Here is a 26,729-nt window from a genome sequence, read left to right on the forward strand (position 1 = left end):
TTTCAAAATTTGAAATTCCTAGAAGAATAGGGTTTTGACCCTAAAAAGATTCAAAATGATTAATTTACTTATAATTTTTTATGAATATATTTTTATTTTTTAAACTATAAAATAGGAAAATACATTAGAGTCGGTTTGATAATATGATTTAAAAACAGTTTTTTGTTTTTAAATATAGAATTTATTTTTAATGATTAAATATAGAATTTATTTTTAAAAATCATTAACACCCGATATTTTTTAAAAATAATTTTAAAAAATAAAATGAAATAAAGAATAATTTTTAGAGAATAAGTAAGAGTTATTTTCATTGATTTTAAAAAACAAAAGAAAAACATAAGCTTCTTTGACCATATTTCAAAAAACAATTTTTAAAAACAAGCTTGAGAAAAGATTGGACCCTTAGTTTTTCAACAATTGAAGGATTAAAAAGGAAGAATAAGAAATAATAATAATAATAATAATAATAATAATAATAATTATTATTATTATTATTGTTATCCAAATGATTTCAAAACAAGCTTATAAGTGGTGACATATTTTTAAAAACATAAAAATAACGTTTTTGGAATCATCTTGCTTTCAAAAGTAGTTTGAGAAAACGTGTTATTAGAAAATAGACTTGGGATTTTATTTACTTTATATATCTAATTCTCACATTAAGTTTTAATAATATATTGTCACTTAAAAAGTTTAGCATGTGACGGTGTACTCACGCGCCTGCAATTCCCGTAGATTGAAATACTCCATATTCCCTCACCGAAAAGCCGAAAAGCTCCGAAACCCTGCCTGCTAAGATTTCTAGGGTTTCGAAATCTCCATCGCGAGAGAGGATGGTTCTATCGCAGAAGCTTCACGAAGCCTTCAAAGGAACTGTAGAGAGAATCACTGGGCCTCGTACCGTCTCTGCGTTCAAAGAGAAAGGTGTTCTCAGCGTCACCGAATTCGTCATCGCCGGCGATAATCTCGTCTCCAAATGCCCCACCTGGTCTTGGTAATTTCCACTTCTTTGTGTTTTTGTGCCGACGTTTTGGTTTTGGTTGAATTGTCGATTCTTTGTTGTTGCCAATTTCGATTATTCGGCTTTGAATTTCCGGAGGTGGTTTGTTGCTTCGTCAATCATTCTAATCACGTGATTGGGCATTGCGCGGAAGCAACAGGATCAGTTCTTGCAATCCTTTCAATTTTGTGGAAAAATATGAGTTGGTTATTATTTTGATTGATACTGTTGTTCGATGTCTGTTATGGGCGATGTATGTATTTCAGATGTCATGATTTGATGCTATTTTTTTTTTTGAATTGTGAATTGATATTGATGTATGATTTGATTTTGAATATGGATGTTTTATTCCTTTCAAGGTTTATGATGTTGATCTCAATGTTTAGCTTTGAATGCCGAGTTTCTGAAACTTGTAACTGTTGTTAAAGCTGTAATAGGGGTTTTGCAATGCTCTATAGTTCAGGTGGGAATATGTTGGCTTTGGTCAGTCCTGGTGATGTGTTTTGGCATTAAGCTTGCTATTTCCTTGGGCAACATGGTGGCTCTACCCATCCAAAAAGGTCTTTAGAGTGTCCATGAGGACTAGACGCCCCATGGATGGTGCCAAGTGTGGACTCTGGGCATAAATTTCGATCTTGAGGTGCTCAGATGTGCTTCCTCCAGGCAGTGCCATATTGACTAAGTTGGTATTGTGTTTACTGGATTAGGCTTTGGAGGGCATGTCCTATGCACTGTGTGCTTTGTGTCTCTGCTAGGATTAAGTTGGATTAGTGTCTTAATTTGGATTTCAAATCATGTCCTATGCTCCAAATCAAATTGTGTTGAGTTCAGGAAAAATCATGACCTTTTAAGTTTTGAATTTTGTTTTAAACTACAAAAGAATTAGATTAAAAACTGTTAAATTTGGCCATAAAATTATTTTATTGATCCGCTGAAATTTTAAATGAATAATACAGAATTTGGTCTAAATTTGATGGTATTTTAGCTAATATGATTCAATAGTTTTGGCCATACAAAACTGGCTACAATCAGAAATTCTGGAAAAGTCAAGTTTAAGTTAAAATGTAGAAATTAGAATTTCCCTGTCAATCTTCATATTGAAAATGATACCAGAGCTTAGGGTTTTTGTTATATTTTAAAATGTAGCCTGAAAACACAATTTTGGTTCCTCCAGTTTTGTGTTCTAGTTTTTTTATTCTTAAGGCTATTTTTGTTGATGAAACTTCTTGTGCTTTTTCTTACAAATGATGGCTAAACTTTTAATCCACCCCTTATTTTTCATTTTTTTTTTTTTTTTTGGAAAATAAGTTTTTGAGGTGATAGAGTTTTTAGTACAAGATACTCTTGAGGATGGGGGGGGTTACTAAATACTGGAATGGGAATATAAATTGAAAGGAATCTTAAGCTGGTTTGACAATGTTATCGAAATTAGTTCTCTATTGTTTTTGGGAACAAATTTGTTTTTATTCTTTATATTTTGTGATAGGCAATGATGAAATTTTATAAACAACCACTGTGAAAATAGCGCATCAACTTCATGAACAAGATTCTTATTGGAAATTTTCTCAGCATATTTTCCATGAAGACCTCATTTTCAAAAAGAAATTCTTAAAAACTTGTTGTTAATAAAAAACTTGTTGTTAATAAAAAATTTGTTTAATGTGTTTTCTAAGTTAGAAAACTTTTTTCAAAATAGTTTCCAAACAAACCCTTAAATTCTCAACTTTAAGAAAATATTAGAATGGGAATCCCATAATTATTTCATTTTCGGCATCCATTTCTAGAAATTTAATTCTCATTCCTGAATTTAGATGCTGATGAGCCAAACACACTTAAAAGGATTATTTTTTAAATTCACTTTAATTCTGAAGCAATTTCCAGGATTATGAAATACTATAATGGGAATAAAAGTTAAAGGGAATCTTAAACTCCTAATTTTAACCAAATATTAGAATGAGAATATTGTATCTATTTCAGTCTAGCATCCATTTCCAGAAATATTTTTCTTCTGGAATTTAGATGCTGATGACTGAGGGTGTAATTGTTTTTGAATATCGTAATTAGGGAATGAGTGTTTCTTTATCAAGTACAAGATTGCTATATTTAGGATGCACATAGATCTCAAAATTTTAACTTCCTTGGATGTGAGATTCTCTCAAATTGAGCAGATCTAATACCTATCATAGATTTGGTAAGATAAAAGAAAGTGGACAATTAATTCTTGTCCTTCTTTATTTATAAATAAATCTATTGTATTAAAATACTATTTGAAGGTACTTCTATAAATTCTAATTCTCAATTCAATCCTATAATAACCGAACACTAGAATGGGAATAAAAGTTGAAAGGAATCCATATTCCCAAATTTAACCAAAAGTTTGAATGGAATCTCATATCCATTATACTTTGAGAATTGATTTTCAGAAATATGATTCGTATTCTCAAGTTTATATGCCTGCAAACTAATTGCAGCTTGAGAACCATCTTAATTTGGTGTATTATGAATTTAGTATTGGCATATTCCATTGTAGTAGCTATTTGGGTTAGTTAGGATCATGATTATTCAATTAAATCAAGTTATAATCATCCAATTAAAGTAAGCCTATTAAAAAAGTTATAATTACCCAATTAAATCAAGTTGTAGTATGAAGGCAAGTGTTCCATCCGTCTATATTTGCTTTGGACACCATCAATGACTTTGTTTCATGGACACTCAAAAATATAGACGCCCTTCTATTGGATATTAAATGACAAGGGTTTAGGTATGAGATTGTTTTTTTGATAGGTAAGTAAAGATTGTATTAAACAAAAGAAAATACAAGTAGGTATACACTACATATACAAAGCAACCTAAAACCCAAAAACCGGTGCTAAGGCACAAAAATCAGCAATCGCACCATACATAGAGCCATCCTTTTGAGTTGATCTAGAGTCATAATCTTGCCCTAAGTTGCTTCCTAGAGAAGCTAATTCTTGATGGGACCTAGGAATTCTACACTGTGCTATAAGAAAACGACTCTGCTCTCCTATTTGACAAAGAGGAATAAAAGAACTTAAATGAGAAGTGACCGTTCTTTGTAACCAACCACTCCATATTATCTTCAATGCCCATGCTAATGGAATGCTCATGCAACCTCCTAAAAAAGACTTCTACCTCCTCTATATCCCAGTCATGCAACTGTCTTATAAACTTTGGGCTCTAGCTACTACCATCCCAAATGTCAACCACCTTAGCATTTTTTAAAGAGGGTATAAAATAGAGTTGTAAGGAAGACTCCTTCAAAGGTGTGCCCCCATTCCACTTGCCCTTCTAGAACTTCACTTTGTTCCTAAAGCCCACCTTAAAACTTGTTCTATCCTTGAAAGCCTCCCAACCACCCATGATTGCCTTCTATACCCTCACTCCATAACCCTCCCTTGCCTCTTTAGCACACCACCCCCTTTCTTGCTCATACTTACCAACAATTACCCATTTCCAAAGAGGACTTCTTTCACTCACAAATCTTTAACACCATTTTCCCATAAGGGTCTTATTAAGGATGGATAAATTTCTTATCTATCAAAAAAAGGATGGATAAATTTCTTATGCCTAAGCCCCTTTATGCTTTTCCATGTAAACAATAGACCAATTCACCAAATGCAACTTATGTTCCAAAGGCCCCCTATCCCCAAGAAAATCTCTTTGAATATCTTCTAATCTAGCAACTACCCTCTTCGGGATGACAAAAAGGGATATGAAATAAATCGACAAGTTGGACAAAGTATTTTTTATCAAAGTCTATCTTCCACCTTTTGAGAGATACTCTCTCTTCCACCAAGCAAACCTTTAGAATTTTTCTTCCACCCATCCCAAACCTTATAGGACTTGAAAGGGGCTCCCAAAGGAAGGCCTAAATAGGTGGTTAGGAGAATGCCCACCTTGTAACCTAAAACTCTAGCAAAATCCTCCATATTTGAGACCACCCCAACATGAATCAACTTGTTTTTTTCCAGGTTGATCTTTAGCCTTAATATTGTGTCAAACAACATAAAAACCCAACTCAGGTGCTTTAGGTTCTCCTTACAAGCATCATAGAGAACGAGGGTATCATTTGCAAATAACAAATGGGAGACCTCCACTCCCACACCATCTCTTATTCTAACTAAGAATTAATAAACCCTCCCCCCCCACCCCACACCCCACACCCCACCTCGACTCTCTTTGAGGAAAGAGCCTCAATTGCCATGATGAAACATATAATGGGACAAAGGATCTCCTTGTCTCAAACCTCTAAAGCTTTACAAGAAACTTGATGGGGATCCATTGACCAAGATATAGAAATGCACGATAGAGATGCACCATTTAATCCAACTAATCCACTTGGAGCTAAAGCCCATGTTTTCCAATCCTACAAGAACATAACTCCAATTTACATGATTGTAAGCCTTTTCAATATGAAACTTAATAACGATCCCTCTTGAGTTGTCTTTAAGTCTAGAATCAATGGCCTCATTTGCTATCAAAACGCATCCAAAATTTGTCTCCTCGCTTGAAAGGCATGCTAAAAATTTGAGACTATGTTACCCATCACCTTTTTAAGTCTGTTGGCTAGGACCCTTGCTGGAAGCTTGTATAAACCTCTTACTAAGATAATCGGTCTAAAGTCCTTTAAGTTTTCTACACCCCCTTTCTTTGGAACCAAGGCTATGAACATGATGTTTAAACTCCTCTCAAAGGACCCTAAATCATGGAACTCTGTAAAAAACCCCATCACCTTTCTTTTCACAAAATCCCAACAAAACTAAAAAAGAGCCATGGAGAAGCCATCCAAACTAGGGGCTTTATCCCTAAAGTAGCAAGGACCTCCTCTTTTGAGTAAGGGATCTCCAAAGCCTTTGAATCAACATTGGACAAGGATTCAAAGGACAAGCCACTAATGCTTGGTCTCCACTCCCCCAACTCAAATAGAGTCATGCAAAAAGCATTTGCCACTCCTCCTTTAATGTCAACTTCCTCTCCTCTTTTGAGTAAGGGATCTCCAAAGCCTTTGAATCAACACATGGAATATAGTTCTCCCATGGTAAGGGGGGGGGGGGGGGGGGGGGGGGGGAAAGAGGGGGGAGCTGCTGGTTTGCAGTAGACTCCAAGACGTTTGAAATCTCTGTGGAGGTTTCTGGGAAGAAACAGAGGGGGATTATTGTGGAAAGAAGCAGAGGCTTCACTTCGTGGATTAGATTTGGGGAATCCAGCTTGGGCTGGCTGTTGGAGGGTGTGGAGACTAGCTGTAGGGGTGAGGGTGGGCAAAGGTTTGTTAAAAGGTGGGAGGATGGAGGTAGGAAGTTCAGATTAGAATGCCGAACAAATGATGCCGGTAGGTTTCTACTATGTTCTGTGGTGGATTCGGAAGCAAAGAGACATTGCTTGGTGTTCCCGGAAGGTAAAGGTTTCTTGGGAGGATGGGCTTTGCTGGCTGAAAAACTTCGCTCCATAGGAATTCTGTCAAGAGATGAGACTAGGGAAGAAGAGATACCCCATAAGACTGAGAGCAAAGATGGGGCTCCTAAGGGGATGAAAGAGAAATCCTATGTTGAAGCAGTGAATACAAGAGAAGTTCCAAGAGAAAGAAGGCTAGGGGAGGCAGTGTGGATTCAACTGGGAGAAGAAGATGTGGGGAAAGGAAGGGAGTTTTTGGATAGTTGCTTGGTTGGGAGATGGGGAGAGACGGAGATGACGGATGCTGATTTGCGTGATATGGAAAAGTGGGGAAAACATCACTGGAAACTCCAAGGAGAAATGAGGATAGCAAGGATAGGGGGCTGCTGCTGTTTGTTTGTGTTTGAGTCTAAAGCAGAGGCAAATAATGTGTTACAACGAGGCTTCCGGCGCTTTAAGGAATCAGTAATACATCTGAAAAGATGGGACCCAAGTGTGGGATGTTCTCAGAGTCGTGAAAAAGTCAAGGAAGTCTGGGTGAGAGTAATGGGATTACCACTGCATCTATGGAACCGGGAAGTGTTTAAAAAGATTGGAGACAGTTGTGGGGGATTTATTGCAATGGATGAAAGTACCGGGGCATTGAAGGAGCTACAATGGGCTAGAATTTTGGTGAAAGTGGAGGGGATGGGAGGGCCAAGCTCTCTGCAAGTGGTAATCGGTACTTCCTGTTACGCTATTCAACTTTGGTGGGAGATGTTGCCAAGGATGACTGATGTGATTCCAGCCGGCATGTATGGGAAGGGGAAGAAGATGGAGGTAAGGGAAGAAGAAGGGGGGAAAACACGCGCCAGTGGTGCGGTGGAAATGGTGCAAGCAAAAGGACAACTTGTAAAGCTGACGGTGCCGTCTGAAGATGGAGAAAGCAGCTGCATACCAGCCTTGGTTACAGTCTCTGACATGATGCAGACAAGAGGGGTTGTGGCAGAGAGGCAGAAGGATGGTGGGGAGTTTTTGAAAAAAGAGGGGACTGCAATCAAAACAAAGGATAGATCGGGCTGGGTCCTGGATTCAGAATTGGAGATTAGGCCCAGTGAGGAGACCCCGGTGGTCACTAAAGAAGTTAGTGGGTTGGATCTTTTAGGCCCACATGCAAAAGAGTCAAAGTTAAAAGCCCAGAAGGGGCCAACTGAGGAGGACCATCTTGAGGTACGTGGGCCGTCCCTTTTAGGCCCAATACCAAGCAATTTTGAAAGTGTAATGGGCTGCGCCCAGGTGGATACTCATAAGGGCTCAGCTGGGATCGGGCATCCCATAACTCATTCCACAGTTCCCGCTGGTGCTAGGGCTCGCGAGGCTTGTCGGGAGGAGACAGATGGGTGGACTGATGGGGTCTTGGTCGGCGCCTCTCAGGGATCGACTTTCCCGGACTGTAACTTCAAAGAAATTACCGACGAAGCTCTAAAGGAGGAGGCGGCAAGGTACACATACTCTTGTACTCGGGACGATTTTTCGTTTGGGGAGAGGGCTCTCTATTCTTCTTCTCGTTCTGGGTGGGTTGGGACGATGGTCGATCCAGCTAGGGGTAGCGATGTTGGGGGACTAGACATGGACCCTCTAAGGATGATTATGACGGATGGAAGGGAGGCAGAGGTCCTAGGGTCGTCGGGGATGGTATTTGGGACTGATGGAAAGGAGGCAGAGAAAGTGGTGGGATGGGATATTACGGAAGAGAGAAACGAAGGGGGCGAGCAGTGTTGGCAGTCCAGTTGCTTGGCTAGATTCAGCCGATGCCTCGGGATGCCGACGGAGGGCTTTGAAGGAGAGATCCTGCTCCTGCTCAAAAGAATGAAAGAAAGAAAATTTCAGAAGGGGAAGAAGGGGAACCAGGATGGTAGGAAAAAAAGAAAAATGGAATCCTCCAAATTCGAAAGGGAATTGAGGAAGTTGGAATGGACCGTGAATTATATTGGAGGAGAAAGGGGGGGGGGGGGGGGGGGGTAATGTTTCCAAAGTTAAATGAAGATCCGAATTCTATCTTGGAATGTTAGAGGGGCAAATCACTGTGACAAGAGAAAGGTGATTAAAGCATTGATTAAGAAGAATAAAGTAGACTTGGTCTGTCTACAGGAAACAAAGATTCAGGAGATGACTAGAGGGATTATTCGGAGTATAGGGGTGGGAAGGTTCCTTGATTGGGGAGCTGTGGACTCAAGGGGGTCAGCGGGAGGCATAGTGGTGCTCTGGGATAATAGGGTGCTGGAGATGATCGAGCTAGAAAAGGGAGAATGTTCAATTTCTTGCCTTTTTAAAAATTTTGAGGATGGCTTTACGTGGACCTTCACAGGGGTTTATGGTCCGACTAAAAGGAGAGAGAGGGAAAATCTATGGAATGAGCTGGGGGCCATCCATGGCCTTTGGAATGGGCCGTGGTGTGTTGCTGGGGATTTTAATGCTATTCTAAGTCCTGAAGAGCGCAGTAGAGGAGGGAGCTTTAATTCAGATATGAGAAGATTTGCAGAAGTTATAGAAGAACTACAATTAAAGGACTTGACTCTGTTTGGGGGTCCTTTCACCTGGAGTGGAGGGGTGAACAACCAGACCATGTCAAGACTAGATAGATTCCTGGTCAATGAGGGGTGGGACTGCCGTTTTAGCCATTCAAGGCAAAGCATTCTACCGAGACCAGTGTCAGACCATTTCCCAATTCTGTTAGAAGGAGGGGGCTTGAGAAATGGTCCATCCCCCTTCAGATTTGAGAACATGTGGCTTAAGGTGGAGGGGTTTAAAGATTTATTGAAGGCCTGGTGGGAGGGGGATAATTTTAATGGTGCTGCAAGCTTTGTTCTGGCTGAAAAATTAAAGGTGGTGAAGACTATGTTGAAGGAGTGGAACAGAGACGTTTTTGGCAGAGTGGAGTATAGGAAAAATGTTGCTTTGGACCAGATGCAGTTCTGGGATGCAAAGGAGAAGATAAATCGATTGACGGTGGAAGAAATGGAGGCTAGAAGAGAGGCGAGGGAAGAATACAAAAAATGGGTTCTTTTAGAAGAGGTCACTTGGAGACAAAAATCTAGGGAAGTGTGGTTGAAAGAAGGGGACAGAAATACAAGTTTCTTTCATAGGATGGCCAATGCGCACAGGAGAAGAAACAACATGGAACGAATAAGAATTAATGGTGTGTGGAAGTCGGAGGAGAATGGGATGAGTGAAGGGATAGTAAATGCATTTAAAACCCTGCTGTCCAATCCGGGGGATTGGCGCCCTTCTTTGGCTGGACTGCAGTGTGAACAGCTACAGAGATTGGATGCTGATGCTTTAGAGGTGCCGTTCACGGAAGAAGAGGTTCATGACGCGTTAGTAGGTTGTAGTGGGGACAAAGCCCCGGGTCCTGATGGATTTACAATGTCTTTTTGGCAGTTTGCGTGGGATTTTGTGAAGGAAGATGTGATGAGATTCTTTAGGGAGTTTCATGAACATGGTAAATTTGTGAAAAGGCTAAACACTACTTTTTTGGTTTTAATCCCAAAAAAAATGGGGGCTGAGGATTTGAGGGAGTTCAGGCCCATAAGCTTAGTGGGAAGCCTATATAAGTGGTTGGCTAAGGTTTTAGCCAATAGACTTAAAAGAGCGGTTGGAAAGGTGGTTTCTAAGGCTCAAGGGGCTTTTATGGAGGGAAGACAGATCCTAGACGCGGTGTGAATAGCTAATGAAGCCATTGACTCGATCCTAAAGAACAATGAAAATGGGATCTTGTGTAAACTTGACATAGAGAAGGCATATGACAATGTGGACTGGTCCTTTCTTCTTATAGTAATGCAGAAAATGGGTTTTGGGGAGAAATGGTTAGGGTGGATCAAGTGGTGCATATCCACTGCAAGTTTCTCTGTGTTGATTAATGGAACGCCTAAGGGTTTTTTCCAAAGCTCAAGGGGTTTAAGGCAAGGGGATCCTCTCTCGCCTTATCTCTTTGTGATTGCTATGGAGGTCTTCAGCTCGTTCCTTAATAGGGCTGTGGACAATGGTTATATCTCGGGCTGTCAGGTGAAGGGAAGGAATGAAGGTGGGATTCAGATTTCCCACTTGTTGTTTGCAGATGACACTTTGGTGTTTTGCCAAGCCTCCCAAGATCAGCTAACTTACCTAAGTTGGCTGCTAATGTGGTTTGAGGCCGCTTCGGGAATGAGAATTAACTTGGATAAGAGTGAACTTATTCCAGTAGGGAGGGTTGTGGATATTGATGATCTTGCCTTGGACTTTGGATGTAAAGTGGGTAGTCTTCCGTCCACGTATTTGGGTCTTCCTTTGGGCGCTCCGTTTAAGTCAGTGGCAATGTGGGATGGAGTGGAAGAGCGGTTCCGCAAAAGATTGACTATGTGGAAGAGACAATACTTATCCAAGGGAGGAAGAGCAACCTTGATCCGGAGTACCTTGTCAAACCTTCCCATTTACTATATGTCTGTTCTAAGATTACCAAGTTCAGTTAGAAGTAGACTAGAACAAATCCAAAGGGATTTTCTTTGGGGCGGTGGCAGTTTGGAGCGTAAACCACATTTAGTAAGATGGAAGGTGGTATGCTTAAGCAAGAAGAAAGGGGGTTTAGGGATCAAATGCCTTTCCAATCTCAATAAGGCACTCCTTTCTAAATGGAATTGGCGTTATGCAAACGAGAGAGAGGCTTTGTGGAATCAAGTGATTAGAGGGAAGTATGGGGAAGATAGAGGGGGTTGGCGCACGCGGGAAGTGAGAGAGGCGCATGGCGTGGGGCTCTGGAAAGGGATAAGGATGGACTGGGATTTGGTGGGTGCGCGGATTTCTTTTAGTGTTGGCAATGGGAGGAGGGTGAGCTTTTGGAGGGATAGATGGTGTGGGGATGCCCCTCTGTGCGATTCGTTTCCTTCCATCTATGCCTTATCGATTGAAAAGGAAGCTTGGGTGGCGGATGTTTGGGATCCCTTGGTGCAAGGGGGTAGGGGGGGTTGGAACCCTTGTTTTTCAAGAGCCCTAAATGATTGGGAGGTGGAGGAGGCGGAATTATTTTTGGGGTGTCTTCACGGGAAGAGAGTCATTGGAGACGAAGATGATAAGGTAGTTTGGACTGAAACAAAGAGTGGCATTTTTTCGGCTAAGTCTCTATACCTTGCTCTAGAAGCGGGCTGCCCTAGTTCTTTCCCATCTAGCTGCATTTGGAAGGTGTGGGTACAACCCAAAATCAGTTTTTTTGCGTGGGAGGCCGCATGGGGTAAGGCGCTTACCCTAGATCTTGTTCAGAAAAGAGGATGGTCATTGGCTAATAGATGTTACATGTGTATGGAAAAGGAGGAGACCATAGATCATCTGTTGCTCCACTGCTCCAAAACAAGGGTCTTATGGGAGTTGCTTTTTGCTTTGTTTGGGGTGTCTTGGGTGATGCCGTGTTCAGTTAGAGAGACTTTGCTTAGTTGGCAGACTTCTTCTGTGGGCAAAAAACACAGGAAAGTGTGGAGGGCGGCGCCATTGCATATTTTTTGGACGGTTTGGAAGGCGAGAAATCGTTTAGCCTTCAAGGATGATGATATATCAATACAGAGGTTGAAATATTCCTTTTTATGCTCGCTTTGGTCTGAGGCAAAGCTGTTTATAGTAGAATGCCCTCAAACTTTGGTGAATTTTATAGATTGGGTGGGATCATTGTAAGATTTTGGGCCTTTTGGTGGGTGGGTCTTCTATATGTTTTTGGTCTCTTTTGGTGGCGGGTGTATAGGTTTGTATACCTTACATAGGCTGTATACCTTGAGTCGCTCTTTTGGCGTCTCTTTTTAAATGAATTTTCTTTACTTATCAAAAAAAAAAAAAAAGCCTTTGAATCAACACTAGACAAGGATTCAAAGGACAAGCCACTAATGCTTGGTCTCCACTCCCCTAACTCAAATAGAGTCATGCAAAAAGCATTTGCCACTCCTCATGTCAACTTCCTCGGTTAACATTTCACCATTCACCTGTATCTTAGCCAAAAAAATTTGTATTCTTTGTGCATGGGCCTTTTTCTGAAAAAATTTAGTGTTCTTATCTCCCCTTTTTCGCTAAAGTTCTCTTGACTTTTGTCTCCAAGAGATTTCCTCCATCTCTACCCATTTTTTAAAATCCTCCACCACCTCCTTCTAACCTCCCTTTCCTCCACTAAGAGAAAACCTTTCCTTTCCTTGGCATCCCAAAAACCCAAAAACTCTTGTATTCAACATCTTGTTTGTCATATATGCATTGAATAAAGAAAAAGAACAACAAGTTCCTAAATTCATTCTCATTTACTTTAGTAATTTGGCACTCATTTCACAAAGACAAATTAAGTACTTATACTAGACATTCTATATTAACTTAACCAAGGTTTTGAAAATTGGATTGGACTGGCTTGTCAAACCGTCGACCGGAGGCCTTTTTGGTCTAGTTCCCCATTTTGAACCGTCTACCCATTGGACTAGTCTCGAACCGCTTGAATCGGCGGTTGGATTGGTGAATCGGGTGAGCCAAATAGTTCTTCAAGAACCAAACGGGTCAACACCACCACCTTTTTATTTTGGGAAAATGGGCCAAATTTCCCTCATAGCCCAATATTCAACGCCCACTCCTATCTTGCAAAATGGGTCATTAAGCCATACATTAAGCCCCATGGCCCAACAGTCATTTAGTTTGTGATGGATGGGAAGAGGTTTCTAAAGCTCTTCATGTTTCCTCTCATTTCTGATGTAGGATCAATGTGAAAGAGTTTAAAGAAAAAATCAGCTTTGTTGTTGCAACAAGGGAGCTTGAACCATAGACCTCAAGTTCACAGTAGGATAATCTCTACGCTTTGCTATGCCTTTGCTTGTGTTGAAACCTTACAGGGAGCAACTACATAGGTTAATTCAAAAAATAATATAAATATACATAATACAATTTTTTTTCCATTTTCAATATATTTTCATATTTAAATATTTTATATATTTTGTTTAATAAATTTCAAATATTAATGCATTTATATAAAAATGAATAAATAATATTACAAATATTATTAATTTTTAATTATATATATTTAAAATATTTTAAAATTATTATTTATTTTAATAAAATATAAATTATATATTTTTTACGTCACCAATTCAACTGTGGTTCAACCACCAGTCCGACCAGTGAACTGCGAATCGATAACTTTTTCGGTTCAATGCTTGGTCCGGTTTTGAAAACATTTAACTTCAATTTGGCCAAAGATATAAAATAAGGGGAAAAAAATGAAAATTAGGTTACTAATTGTGTGATTGTGTCATAGGCCCTGAGGAATCTAACACTTAGGCAAATACCAGCAGCCCAACACATGCATTTGAATCCACCTAATAAGTCAAGACGCATTTTAAGGCATCGTACATGATTTTGAGACTATAAGAAATAGGTGGTTAAATTATCTTCTTTTTTTCTTCATTAACAACATGTCCTTAGAAGTTTTGCTTCACCTCTCAAAGCTTTTATTTGATTAATTGAACTCTAGTTTCTTGTGTCAATCAAAGGCAAAACAAGCTCAATTGATTTCTCAATGTTTTTTTGATAGACAATTGATTTCTCAATGTTGTAATGCTCAATCAATCAAGCAGTTAATAAAATTGGTTTTCTTATTTATAAATCTTAACAAACATTTTTGTAGCAAGCAAGGGTTTTTGGTGACATTGATATTGTAATTTTCTCTCGGAAAACATACTCTATCAGCCCCCAAATACTAGTGAAATTGTGAGATCCAGACTTTTGCCTCCTCATTCTTTGAGAGAAAATCTCAAAATGATAGTAGAATAGGGCTCATATAGCTTATACCCATTCAAGGATTCAAGTGTCTGCTGATGGGCTTTGGTGTTTGTGTGTTACGGATTTGTAGTTCAAATCTTTGACGTGTACCTAGCCATGGATCAATCTGTTGCTTTGTGCAAGTCATGGAAATGGTTCTTGCGTGTCATGAGAATGGTTCATTCGTGCTTTGCGATTTGACCTCAGATGCTGAGATTGGAGGATTCAAATTGGGTAATCAACACACCAGTATTTTTCCCTGTAAACTTATTGTGCACTACTTTATCTTTATTAAGTGCTGCGGTTTTCCCCATTAGGTTTTCTCATAAATAAAAAAAAACTGTCCAGGATATTCTTTCACTTGATATGACAAAAACTAAGCTAATCAATTGAAGATAAAACGTGCCTTTGATATATTTGTGAAGATTGATAAATCTTGTTCAACTGATCTTTAGGTATTTATTTGGTGTGATTACTAGACCTAATTAAATTGAATTCTTTAACTATTTGAGTTGGTAAAAGAACAAGTATGTTAAGACTTATTTGACTCCCTTTGAGCCAGCAAGTCTTATATTACCCAGAGTTTCTGGGTTTTTGGGTTTCTTTGCATGGTCATTCTCTGCAGCTTTTGGAGGATTCTTCATCATCCTTTTCTAGTAATTTTCCTGATTTATGTAATGATGTTTCTCATTTTCTTATCAAGAAAAACGTTTAGTTTTCTCATCATGTCATCTTGTCAGGGAATCTGGTGAGCCAGGCAAGAGGAAGTCATATTTACCTCCTGAAAAGCAGTACTTGATTACTAGAAATGGTAAAACAAATACCTCTGGTTCTTTCTCTTTCTTTCTTATTATTTTTCTTTTAGTAACATTCCACGTTTGAGTGGTGGTTAATATTTGGCTATTATAAAGACTCTGAAGTGATGAGATTGACTATGGTTCCATTTCCACTTTTCCTTTTTGCCTTTTATTAGTTACCTTGTGATGGTTGAGTTTAGGCATTCTTTCCCCAGCTTACAGGGCCACCATGGGGAACCTTTGAAGTCATTCACTGGTGATGGAACATCTCCAATAAATAATTTTATTATGCTTTAAAAAATTAATTTAACAAGGAATCTTCCATCTCCAACATGTCACAGTTTACTTGCCTTTTCCCCTTTTGGAAAAAATGCTCTATTTTTTGGATGATTAGGCTCTAATTGTTTGGTTGTTTTATTTATTTATTTATTTTCTAAGTGAGATATATCATAGGTGGAATCATAGATATCAGTATGGAGGAAAACTTCCAGCAGCTCTTTTTTAGATTATTACTATTATCCAAAATCTATTTTTAGCTTCTTCCAATTGGTAGGGTTCAAAGCAATGATCAACTGTTTGCTTACTTTTTCAGTCCCTTGCCTGCGAAGGGCTGCATCTGTTGAAGAAGAATACGAAGCTGCGGGTGGGGAAGTTCTTCTTGATAATGAAGATAATGATGGCTGGTTAGCAACCCATGGGAAACCAAAAGGTACCTATTTTTTTTGGATAAGAAACTGTTGTAACAAATGTAAGAAGGACAACGTGTTCCTTCAGGTACAAAAATATCATTTATCTACTCCATTCTCTGAACCATGCACTGAAATAAAAACAAGCACCAATCTATTAGCTTAAGTCAGAGGTCTGCCTTATCCAATGTTATACACCCAACTCCCATCTTGCCTTCTCTAGCCCATGAAATCATCTTGGATTAATAACATCTATCAAGTTGACATTTATCATTTATCTTGGATTAATAACATCTATCATCTTGCCTTACAATTTGATAGTGATCCCCCTCCTGAAAGGCACCAAAAATACCATAATATATCATAACCATGGTCTCTGAAAATGCCACCAATGGTAATAGTACTTAGATTTCCATGAAAGACAGTGCTTGGGAAGGAGATTGATTATTTTTCATAGACAGTGTTTGGGAAGGATGATTGATTATCTTTCATTTGTAAGATAGAAAACAGATTCACTGGAGAATTCACCACTGGATCTAAAGATCCAATGTCCACTTAGTCGTTGATGCCATGTTACTTCTTGAAGTAGTATGTTTGAGTGTCTTAAGTTTAAGCTTTTGAAATTTAACTGTCTTTTCTGTAGAAACTAAAGGTGATGCAGAAGAGAACTTACCTTCAATGGAGACTTTAGATATCAGCAAGGATAAGACCATAAAGTCAATCCCCACTTACTTTGGGGGTGAGGAGGAAGAAGATATTCCTGACATGGCAGATTATGAAGAAACTGACAATGTTGTTGAAGCAGATGCTGTAAGTTGTGATCCTGTATACTAATCTTTATGAAAAATGTTAACTATATGTAGGGAGCAATGTTGCTATTTTTAATTTTGTCTGCAAATCTGCCCAAAAAATGATGGTGCTAGTTTCTATTAAATTTCCAGATCAATGAAGCATTTCTTGAATTGTGTAATGCATGCATTGCAGTGTATCATTAAAAAATGAAAGGAAAAAAAAGGAAGAACTAGAATACAAGTTATAGAAATTACATCCTCCTTAGAGGAAATTCCAGATCTGTAGTTGGGTGATGACCCACCTTGGTATCCTTCTTGGCTTTGCCCCTGTACATGTCTATTGAACCTGGCTTAATCTATTTGATGGGTCTATGGCCATCAAACATTTTCTTAGAAATAATTTTCTGAAAATTCTTGTAGTTTGCAAATTACTAGTGCTTGTTGATAACATTTTCTGCATTTGGTTAAATTGCTCACTAGCAACCTTGTTAATGAAGATTTCTTATTTTGGGTTCTTAGGCCTTGAAATGTTAAAGAGTAAGCCTTTGTTCTAGCACTAAAAAAGAGGAAAGGCATTGTTGATAAGTGCAAAAACAATCTATTTTAATTCATGTTTTTAGTTTAGAACTTCAGATAATCGTGTATATTCATGTCAACTGGCCCTGCTTTGAACAATGGCTTCCTGGTTTAATATCTATGCAGAATCAATATTGACTCAGAAACATCCTTTACAAGGTTAAACATTTCCTTAGTGTAAATTCAATCACATTTAAAGTTGTTTTTCTTGTTGTTGCTGCTGCTGTTATTCTTTTAAGGGAAAACAGAAACATACTTCATAAGTTGGACATAGGAATAAGTTCGATTTCCTTTTATACCTGATTAAAAGTGTCAAAATGGAGAGATTTGTTAGCTAACTTATTATTAAATCAGTGCATAACAAATTTTGTTGAGAAAGCAGATCTGTCATCTGATGAGGCAATGAGGATTAATTTACTGCATAATTGAAAAGATCTATAAAAGGATTCCAATGGACATTTTAGACATGACTGTGACTTTAGGTTAGATATTATTATGCCTACTGGGTAACATTCATGGTCAAGACCAATGATACTGTAGGCCAACAAACCATGTTCTGATCTCTTGCATAGAATGATAATAATATTTTGTTATTATAATCATCTAATTCAATGCATATGGTTGTATTATTTTTTTGTTTCACTAGTTAATTATACAATTTACGTAGTTACAAATTTAATTTGCTGTGAATTGTGGTGTACATGTACCCATAATTAATGCAGGCAACACTTCAAATGCCATATCTTGTTGCACATGAACCTGATGACGACAATATTCTACGAACTCGAACCTATGATGTCAGCATCACGTAAGATAATTCAATTTTATGATTAATTTATTTTCTTTACGGTAGTGCGAACTAATATCTGATTGCTTTATAGCTGGCTATGTCATAAGACCTTATAACTTCTCTATTTTCATTTGATTTAAATTGGAAAATAGAGGAAGTCAAACACTTGGTCCCTTCAAATTTCTAAGATCCTCTTTTTTATTTTGTTTTTATTTTTTTTCCTTTTCCCCTCTTTTGTGACATCTTTAGAGTTGATTATCTCAGAATGATGGAGCACAATTGAAATTATTGTGTGTGTGTGTGTGTGTATAAGGACCATGTCTTATTTTTGGTTGGAGAGGGAGTTGATTATCTCAGGTTCAACAAGTCTCATACTTCACCATGGGGCAATGCCATAACGGGTTTTTTCCCCCTCTTTTATTATCCATTTAATGATTGATACCAGGAGTTCATTCCATGGCATTAATTTGGTTGATTTTGCCTTGTTTCCAGGTATGATAAATATTATCAAACTCCTCGTGTGTGGCTTACTGGATATGATGAGGTACATCCTTGTGTATTTTCGATGTGGCTTATGTTTCTACAGACATGTCTACTTATGTGATTTCAGGGTTTTTCCCCTGTTTTATTAGAAGATATTGCTTTTGGTTTATGAATCAATGCTTTTTTAATTCCTTTCTTTTCCTTCTTCCTTTTAAATTTTGAAATGTGGTTGATTTACCTGCATTCAGACTACTATACCACAAAAGAAGAAAAAAGAAAAAGAACAGGACAATGTATTTGGGTTTTATTAACTGGCCCAAAAGAATGAAGATTTGAGCTTAAGTTTCTATTTCCATTGATTTCCTAATGAGCTAAGCTTGAGCCATTAAAAGATCTGCCTGTTTGAGCCCAACTCAATTTATTGGTGGCATGCGTGTTTGTTCATACCATTTTTATAGTTATTTGTTTTTCTTTTATTCCTATTACATGGACTTGAACCTGGAATCTCTGTTATCCACCCCCTAGCCCATGCCACTTGGCCCAGACCCCAAGGGTGTGTGCGCACGCACATGAAAATATTTGTAAACACGATGAAAGGGATAAATTTAAATTTTAGAATTAAGACCTATTCAAGGAATCTTTAAATTAAGTTTTAAAGTTAAAATAGGTTTTCAGTGGGCATCCTTCCATATTATTTTTTAAACTTAAATAGGCCTCATGTGCTGGCAATATTTTTTTCTTTTTGCAAACTTAAATTAGAACCACATGACAAAACTGTGACTTCTGACTAAAATACAAACTCTGTGTAGGTAAGAAATCTGTATCTTCACCCTGCAGCGTTGTCTGAAACACTAGACCACAGTTTGCCATCATAGCAAAAAAGTCCATTTTGAAGGATAGTTTGAAAAAAAATGCATATTTAGTATATTTTTTGGGCTAAAAAAACAAATTTTGACTTTAAATAAGAGGCTGACAGAATTGTATTAGCCAAACTTAGAAAAGAGGAGTTCAAGCTTCAAAGCTTGCCTACATATTGTTTTTTATAAATTCGGTACATTACTTGTGGTATGCCCTAAATTTCAGCAAATTAGGTTTGACACTCATTTCAACAAAATTTAGGTTGGTCACTCTTTCCTGGTACAAAGTCAGAAAATGCATATACTGGTGATTCAGTTTGGCACTTCAATGGTTGCTAGAGCCTTGGAATACAGTCCTTTATTGGGAGGCATTTTGTAGTTGGAATTTTGATGGAATTTTTTTCTGCTTTATGCACACAACTATTTTAAACTAATTACCACTGTTATGCTACTTACTGGGATGCTCTTGGAACTTTGTGTTAGGCAAGGATGCCTCTACAGCCCGAGCTTGTACTGGAAGATGTTAGTCAAGACCATGCACATAAAACAGTGAGTTGTCTCTGGTAAACTGTTTATTTTCTTTATTGTATTTGATTAAATTTAAAGTTACTTGTTTAAATACAGGTAACCATTGAAGATCATCCTCACTTGCCTGGCAAGCATGCATCTGTACATCCCTGTCGACATGGGGCTGTGATGAAAAAGATCATCGATGTGCTAATGTCACGTGGAGTTGAACCAGAAGTTGACAAGTAATCTTCTTCCCACCATTTTGGTTATAAAACTGATTTATTTATCCTGCTACTAAAAAAATAATACCCGTGATTTTCCAAAGTATCTTTTGAATTGCAATGCAAATTATGCTATTTAAATGGTTGAGCTAAGATAAAATATTGGATAGATAAATATCTGTATTGTGATAGACAATTTCATCTGGATTGCAATTTTTGTAGGTACCTTTTCCTATTCTTGAAATTTGTGGCCTCTGTGATCCCTACTATTGAATATGATTACACCATGGACTTTGATCTTGGTAGCTCCAGTAGCTGATCTTAAGGTAAGGTAAAATCCTTTTATTCCTGTTCATGCAAGTATTAGATGGGATCCATGAGAGCTAATGGGGAGATATTCTTCTCATTCATGTCAATTTTTTAATAAAGCTTTAAAATATTTTAAGCTAATAAAAGTTCCCAGCTTTTGGCTCATGTTTGTAATAAAATTTCTGTTCAATATTGCATGTCTGAAGTGTAGGCTGATTGTTGCAGATTTAGATTTGAGATCCAGGCTGAAGTAAATTAAATTAGAGATGGGAGGGGAAGTAGGGAACTGCTCAGAAAAGCCCATTTCTCAGGGTGAAGCCACTTTGTACATATGGGTCCCACATATATATATATATGATGTCTTTCAGATGTTTATACCTGTGATGAGGATGGAGCATGTCGTTGGATGACAATTGTTTGGTGTGTACTGGAATGATAACACTATTTATGGAGTCAATGAATTTAGGGTATATGTGCAGTCTGTAAACGAAACCACGTTGATGCATATAAAGACTTCTGTGTTTTAAATTCAATCATTTCATATTTTGGTGTATTTAACTACTGCACAAAAATGAGAGGTGGCACATTGTTATTAGGCTAGTGCCATCGCCATGTTATTTAGTGTGATGGTTGACACGTGATGTGCCCGCTTAGTTTGTTTACCAGAGTTTTACCTTAAGATGATTTCCAAATTTTAGGCTGCCAAATAACCGACTTGGGTTCCAGTTACAGCCTTCCCTTTTAGGTAAGCTTATATTGTTCAATAAAATTGAAAATCTCATTAAAGATGCCAACTCCAAACCATTCCAGATCTTCTCTATGATGCAAAGTCGAGAAACCTGAATGTTTTTGCTTGGATGGCAGAAGGCAAGAAATATCTAACCATGTTCACAGGAGTAAAAAATGGAAAATCCAAACCAACATTCTCAGAAGACAAACAGAATGAGAATAAAATTATAATCTAAAATAGAAAAACAAGCTACAAGTGTATGACAATAAAGAAATGGAGTGAACTTTATGATATTGAGATCAAACAATGAATAAATGATGTTATATCACTTGTGAATCCTTTTTCAAATGCTACCACATCTACAGACACTACTGGGTACACCGAGGAAAATTAAAGAACTATTAGTATGGGCTTATAAAACAACAAAAATAAACGTGCAGCAGAGCAATATCTGATCAATCTGTGCTGGGAAAACTAAGCTGATGATTTTGCTCCGCTTTAAGCTGAATTAAGCTCTTGAAATAGAGATAAGAAATGGATATCGTACATTCTGAAGCAACTTGCAATGAAATTCGCGACAGGATGCGTTTACCAGGCTTTTAGGCAACAATATTTTTATTCAATTATATGGTTGTCCAACCTCCATTGGCCTTCACATATAGCTTTTGGATTGGTTCTGATAAAATCTGCAAATAATAAATTCAAAGATTCCAGTCGCTCCAAGCAGTAAAATTAAATAAAGAGACAAACATCATAAGTACAGTGAAATTCAACAAACTACTTGAAAATCAATAACCACGACTCCAAATCTATGATGATTTGTGCTGGTTGAATCAAGGCGGGTAGGAACTTCCACCAATTCAGGTCAATGTATCTGTCTCTAAGATAAACAATACACATGAACCTGAAGGGTACCAAACGTAGGGACTTTCCACATTCCACCAAAAGAAGCTGGTGTTAATCCCATAAATGAGCAGCAGAGAGCACAGTTTCCCTGGTCCCTTTCAGATGTAAACGGGTTTGACATCATTGGGCCCAAAACTTGCAGAACATACAGGACACTTGCGGTTACGAGCTTCAATAATTCTTTGCACACAGGGATTGCAGAATAAGTGATAGCATTTTGTGATGACAACCTGAAGAACCAAGACATGCCTAATAAATATACCACAAGGATAAGAAGCGAGAACAAACAAAATGACAAGTCTATATCAAAGTGAGATCTTTTTCCACTAATATAATACTAAACTGGTATTATAAGCACAATCACTACTATGGCTATTATTTCAAGCAACATTGACAAAGGGACAATGTTCCTAGTCTAGGCCCAGAAGGATTGTGAGGCAGGGTGAGAGATGCCTATGCTCACAAAAATCAACAAAAAGGAGGGAGCAGGAACTCTCTAGTGCATCCAAAAGAGATGGATGAGATCAGTGAACCTCAGATACCAAGTAATAATCCCAGCGAATCGATACCCAAGATCAACCCCAACTCTTTACTAGTAGTGTTTTACTTAAATCAATTTTTTAACCTTTTTAAAATGTTACTAAGGTGTTTTAACAGGTTTCAAACTTTTATGTAGAAGGCATTTTGGAATGTTATAAGCCCCCTCTTATGGGAAATAAAATTTATCAGAAAAAAAATAGAAAGCGAAAAAAAAAAAAAAAAAAACAATAATCTCCCATTGTATACCCATCCCCATGCAGCCACCACTTCCCCTGTCACTCTTCTCTCTTCTTCCTAATTTTTCCCAAATCATAGTTTGGAGAATCCAAATATAATCCTTCCATTGTGGTCTCTACGAAGAAGGCTTTGCTTCACACAAATTCAATTGCCAACAAAGTACCCTGCACCCATCAAAATTTAAATGTTTTGACACTCCAGATGAATCCTAGGACTATGATAAAACCTACATCCACAGAATTTCTGATGAATGAGCATAAAGATTTCTGGTATTACCACAGAATGGTATAGTGGAGAGAACCTTTTCATCAATATTTTTAGCCCCCAATGGAAATCTTCAAATATTCCTCTGTTCCTAGCCGATACCACAAATGAGCAAATTGAGGTACATAAACGCTGTAGCTCAGATGATATCCTAGAGGGAGTTTGAAGTCGAGAAGTTGGGAGTACAAGCCCATCTGAGGATCACTAAGCTTTCAGTATTTTTTTCAAAATTATAGCTTTGATATTCTTTTCTGTAGGAAAAAAAAACTGATTTATGATCACCTAGACAGATTATCTTCTAAACCTGGAAATGAGAATCCCAGAATAGAGGAAACGATCGAGGGAAGGCCATCCTTGCTGATCTCAAAAGAAAGAAACCAACTAGAAAAGGCGACATCAAAATAAGAGAGGAGATGATTAAAAATCCCTCATCCTTCACAAACACAATGCAAATGTGAGGACAGAAAGCTTTATACGTCCTTCTGTCCTCATCCTTGGTATAGTGCAGGCAGTGGCTACCCACTGGGGACAAGTACAATATGGGGACCTTTCCAATGTGTTCCTACATCCTGATCACTTCTGGCTATCAGGGAAGCAAGATTCTGCATTTCATTAATGGAACTTTTTGAGATTACTATCTAGGCAAAGCTTGACACTGCATGCACTTATATGATCAAATCTCTTCAGCAGAGGAAAATAAATCACAAATGGAGGTTCAAGGGTCCAAAGTCTTGAATGAAACATCAGAAAGGCATCTTTATCAAGATTTATAAAGGAAATGAGTTCAGGGAATCTTGGCATTCTTAGGTTGCATATGGATTTAAAAATCCAGACGTTGCCACCATGAGCAAGTAGGTTCGCTATTGAGGTAGATCTGACCAACATGGCCCTAGATAAATGGTTCAAGACATGAACTCAAAAGGATAGATTCTTCCTCCCCCTACAAAAGAAGAAAATTGTATCCTTCAAGCAATGAATTTTAGCACTTGTCTAACATCAAACATCACCAAAAAATGTCGAAGATCACAAGTTATAAGTTAATAATCCAAACCTACCCTTCAGTGGTCACTTTCAAATCCTGACCAGCAGCATGACCTTCATATACATAAAACCACATTTTCATCATGCTTTTAAATACCCCTTATAGGAACCTCCACTCTGAAAACCAGAATACTAGTACCTAGTTCCTCTATGTATAGAAACTTTGGAATGAAGCACAATTTCCAAAAACACATAACCTTCCTTCTCAACCACAATTCAGAATAAAACAAAAACCAAAAAAAGTGAGGACTGTTCTCTTTATAAAAAAAAAGCTAGGACTTGCCAAAATTGGCAAACTAGGATCTTAACAAGCTACATGGCTTAGTTAAAGGTATCTTAACGAGATCAAACATACCCAACCACAATCAAATCCAAAAAGGAAAACTATTTTTAGAGCATCAGACATTTATATGCCCCCAAAAATCAGGGCAAACATCAACAGAACAAGACTAATCAAACTACTTACAACACAATCCCACAATAACAAAATGCTATGCCCCAAGTTCACATGATATCTCCATACTCCCAAAAAGAAAGGGACCAACCAAATGCCTAAACCATCTTGGATCCCTAAAGGATGCTAATTGGGGTTTCTGCACTCGCAAGCTTCCATGTATAGAAGCTTTAGTTTTCTTCCCTCAAGGTTGAGTGCTCAGGCTGGTAATTTCTTCTCTAGAGAAGCCAATGCTGCAACTTGAAGTATATTAAAGTGCTTCGAGGTTTAAACTTAGATGTTATGCCTCAAAATGCAAGCTGGACACTTCAAGTAATAGGTTAGACTTTTGCCTTACTGCATATATCTCATATTTTTCTCTAAAGAATTTTCCACTCACAAAACTAGAACATAAATTTTAACTCATTTTTGGTACACATAAAAATGTATAAACCTTTATTATTTCCCTCTCTTCTTGAAGTAAGAGTTGGAAACCGCCTTAAATCAAGAAATGAGAAAACACGGCAGATAATACAATGGATCCTTAAAGGAGTCCATTCCCTTGTCTTGATCTAAATTTGAACATTGTGGAAGAATGTCTCGTTATTCTTGATCTTTTTAATTAATAGAAAAGATCTATTAGGTTTCTAATTAAAAGGAAAAAAAAAAAAAAAGAAGGATGATGGATCCTTTGAGAGGAACCAAGGAAATAGTAAAGAGCACAATAATTATATATATAAACTAAAAAGGAAAAGAAAATGCTCACATGACATCTAACTCAAATTTAAGGGAGATAACTCCCAAAAAAGCATCCAAGATTAGAGATCCCTCTCAGCCAATGCCATAAATGAACCTCATCTACTGGCTCCAGCCCAGGGAAATGACAGAAGAATCTTTTTCAACAAAAAACCTTTATCCTTCTACAAGACTTTGTCCTCAGCTTCAACCTCGACCTTTCCAGCAAGGAGATCTGGGATCCTAAAGTATTGTACAGGGTTAGCTTTTTGGTTTGAGAGAAAATCAAGGAGAAAATCCTAGCCATAGATCACCTTATAAGACATGATTGGACCTTCATAAATCAATTTTGTTTGTGCAAACAAAATAAAGACACTGTAAATCACATTCTGATTTCCAGTATCTGAGTTCTACTACATAGTCACATTTGCAGTGCAAACAAAATTGATAATCACACTTGTATTCACTGCATCTAGGCTTCTGCATGAGCCCTTTGTTGCTCTCTCTTTTTTTGGGTCTCTTGGGTCCCTTCCCAAGCAATCAGATACCTACTATAGGGTGGTTGGAAAGGCAATTTCCTAGTGAAGAATAGCAAACTGATTTAGAAAATGGCTTATCTATGTTCTATTTCGGAAAATTTTGAAAAAAGAGGATTCCAAGATCCTTCAACGGTTTAGAAGGGTCAGTACAAGTGGTGGAAAAGTCAATTTATCAAAACTCCACTTTTGTGGTTTAAAGGGCAATCATGATAAACAGATTTTCCATCATAGACTGACTTCATAGATAGTCTGTGGTTGGGGTAGTCAAGGAGGGATCTTATATTTCTTTCCTTTCATGAGCCTTGCAATGCCTTATATACTCCCTGTGTACTTGGATCACACCCTTGCTTTTTGTTATGCACTTTTTTAATAGTACTTTTCAATTTAGTTGCCCATAATTTCAATTTAACATTTTAGTATCCTACCACCAAAGAAGGTAAACACAAGAACTATTAAATCATTATGTTGAGTAACAAACAAAGCTGAAAGTATCCAACATCTTGGAGTCCAAACCACAGTTGCAAGATGCTTTTGCCCTCAGTGGAAAACTAGTTTTCCAGGAAACACAACTATGAACAATTCACTAAAAATATGAAAAGATTCCTATCACCAGAAATGATCTAGAATTGTTAATTTCCCTTCATAACATCCAAGTCCAATCCCTTAATTCAGTCCTTCCTATGTTTCTCTAAGATTTCTCATCTTTTTTTACGCACTTCCTCATTAAGTTTATCTTTTTCCAATCATCTCAAACTGCTTCCCATGATTCCTACATTTTCCTTGGATAAAACTTCCATAAAGTTTCACATCCTGATTCCCCAAAGTAACTATGGTCTAGAAAGCACCAAGCACTACCAATCAAAGTTTGCATTTCAGGCTTGTCAGCCCATAACATAAAAATAGTAAGTGGGCACTCACCTCTTTTGGCCTCTCATGGCATATACCGCACTTCAGTATATCCCTGTATTCTCTGAGTTCCTGTCGAAGCTTGTCCACAATCGATGACCCCTCTGTCTGTGCTCTAAGACGTGAAGCCTTTCTCCTTACAACTTCCAATTCCTCCTCTGTTCTTTTCTTTTCAAACCTG

At 37.8% G+C, this 26,729-nt stretch overlaps 2 protein-coding genes across 6 annotated transcripts in view; one reads left to right on the forward strand and one right to left on the reverse strand.

Annotated features, from left to right (window-relative positions):
- Positions 1–672: 672 nt before the first annotated feature.
- On the forward strand, positions 673–20,750 carry LOC100264989 (autophagy-related protein 3). Of its 5 annotated transcripts, none has more exons than XM_002276306.5 (10): positions 673–994; positions 14,938–15,008; positions 15,587–15,703; positions 16,324–16,490; positions 17,770–17,855; positions 18,330–18,381; positions 19,661–19,726; positions 19,802–19,929; positions 20,131–20,234; positions 20,443–20,750. In XM_002276306.5, the coding sequence occupies exons 1-9, from the start codon at positions 834–836 to the stop codon at positions 20,225–20,227; spliced, it is 945 nt and encodes a 314-aa protein (XP_002276342.1). In that variant the 5' UTR covers positions 673–833; the 3' UTR covers positions 20,228–20,234; positions 20,443–20,750. The 5 variants fall into 5 exon arrangements, with proteins under 5 accessions (XP_002276342.1, XP_010661362.1, XP_010661360.1 ...); XM_010663060.3 differs by having other exon boundaries at positions 675–994; positions 20,131–20,239; positions 20,429–20,750; XM_010663058.3 differs by having other exon boundaries at positions 675–994; positions 20,131–20,239.
- Positions 20,751–21,544: 794 nt separating this feature from the next.
- LOC100241021 (E3 ubiquitin-protein ligase BRE1-like 1) overlaps positions 21,545–26,729 on the reverse strand; it is a 36,204-nt gene continuing 31,019 nt past the window's right edge. The window contains exons 18-19 of the mRNA XM_010663057.3: positions 26,561–26,726; positions 21,545–22,083 (exon numbers count right to left, since the gene is read on the reverse strand). Of these exons, the coding sequence (XP_010661359.1) occupies positions 21,952–22,083; positions 26,561–26,726 (298 nt within the window). The 3' untranslated portion in view covers positions 21,545–21,951. The remainder of the gene's footprint in view (positions 22,084–26,560; positions 26,727–26,729) is intronic.

Source organism: Vitis vinifera, chromosome 15, assembly GCF_030704535.1.
Source record: "Vitis vinifera cultivar Pinot Noir 40024 chromosome 15, ASM3070453v1".
NCBI classification, from domain to species: Eukaryota; Viridiplantae; Streptophyta; class Magnoliopsida; order Vitales; family Vitaceae; genus Vitis; species Vitis vinifera.

Bases quoted from the DNA above. Each gene is read 5' to 3' on its own strand.
- LOC100264989 (XM_002276306.5), top strand. From the start codon at position 834: ATGGTTCTATCGCAGAAGCTTCACGAAGCCTTCAAAGGAACTGTAGAG. The intron at 15,009-15,586 runs GTAAAACAAATA...TTACTTTTTCAG, and splicing joins GTACTTGATTACTAGAAATG to TCCCTTGCCTGCGAAGGGCT. The intron at 19,727-19,801 runs GTGAGTTGTCTC...GTTTAAATACAG, and splicing joins AAGACCATGCACATAAAACA to GTAACCATTGAAGATCATCC.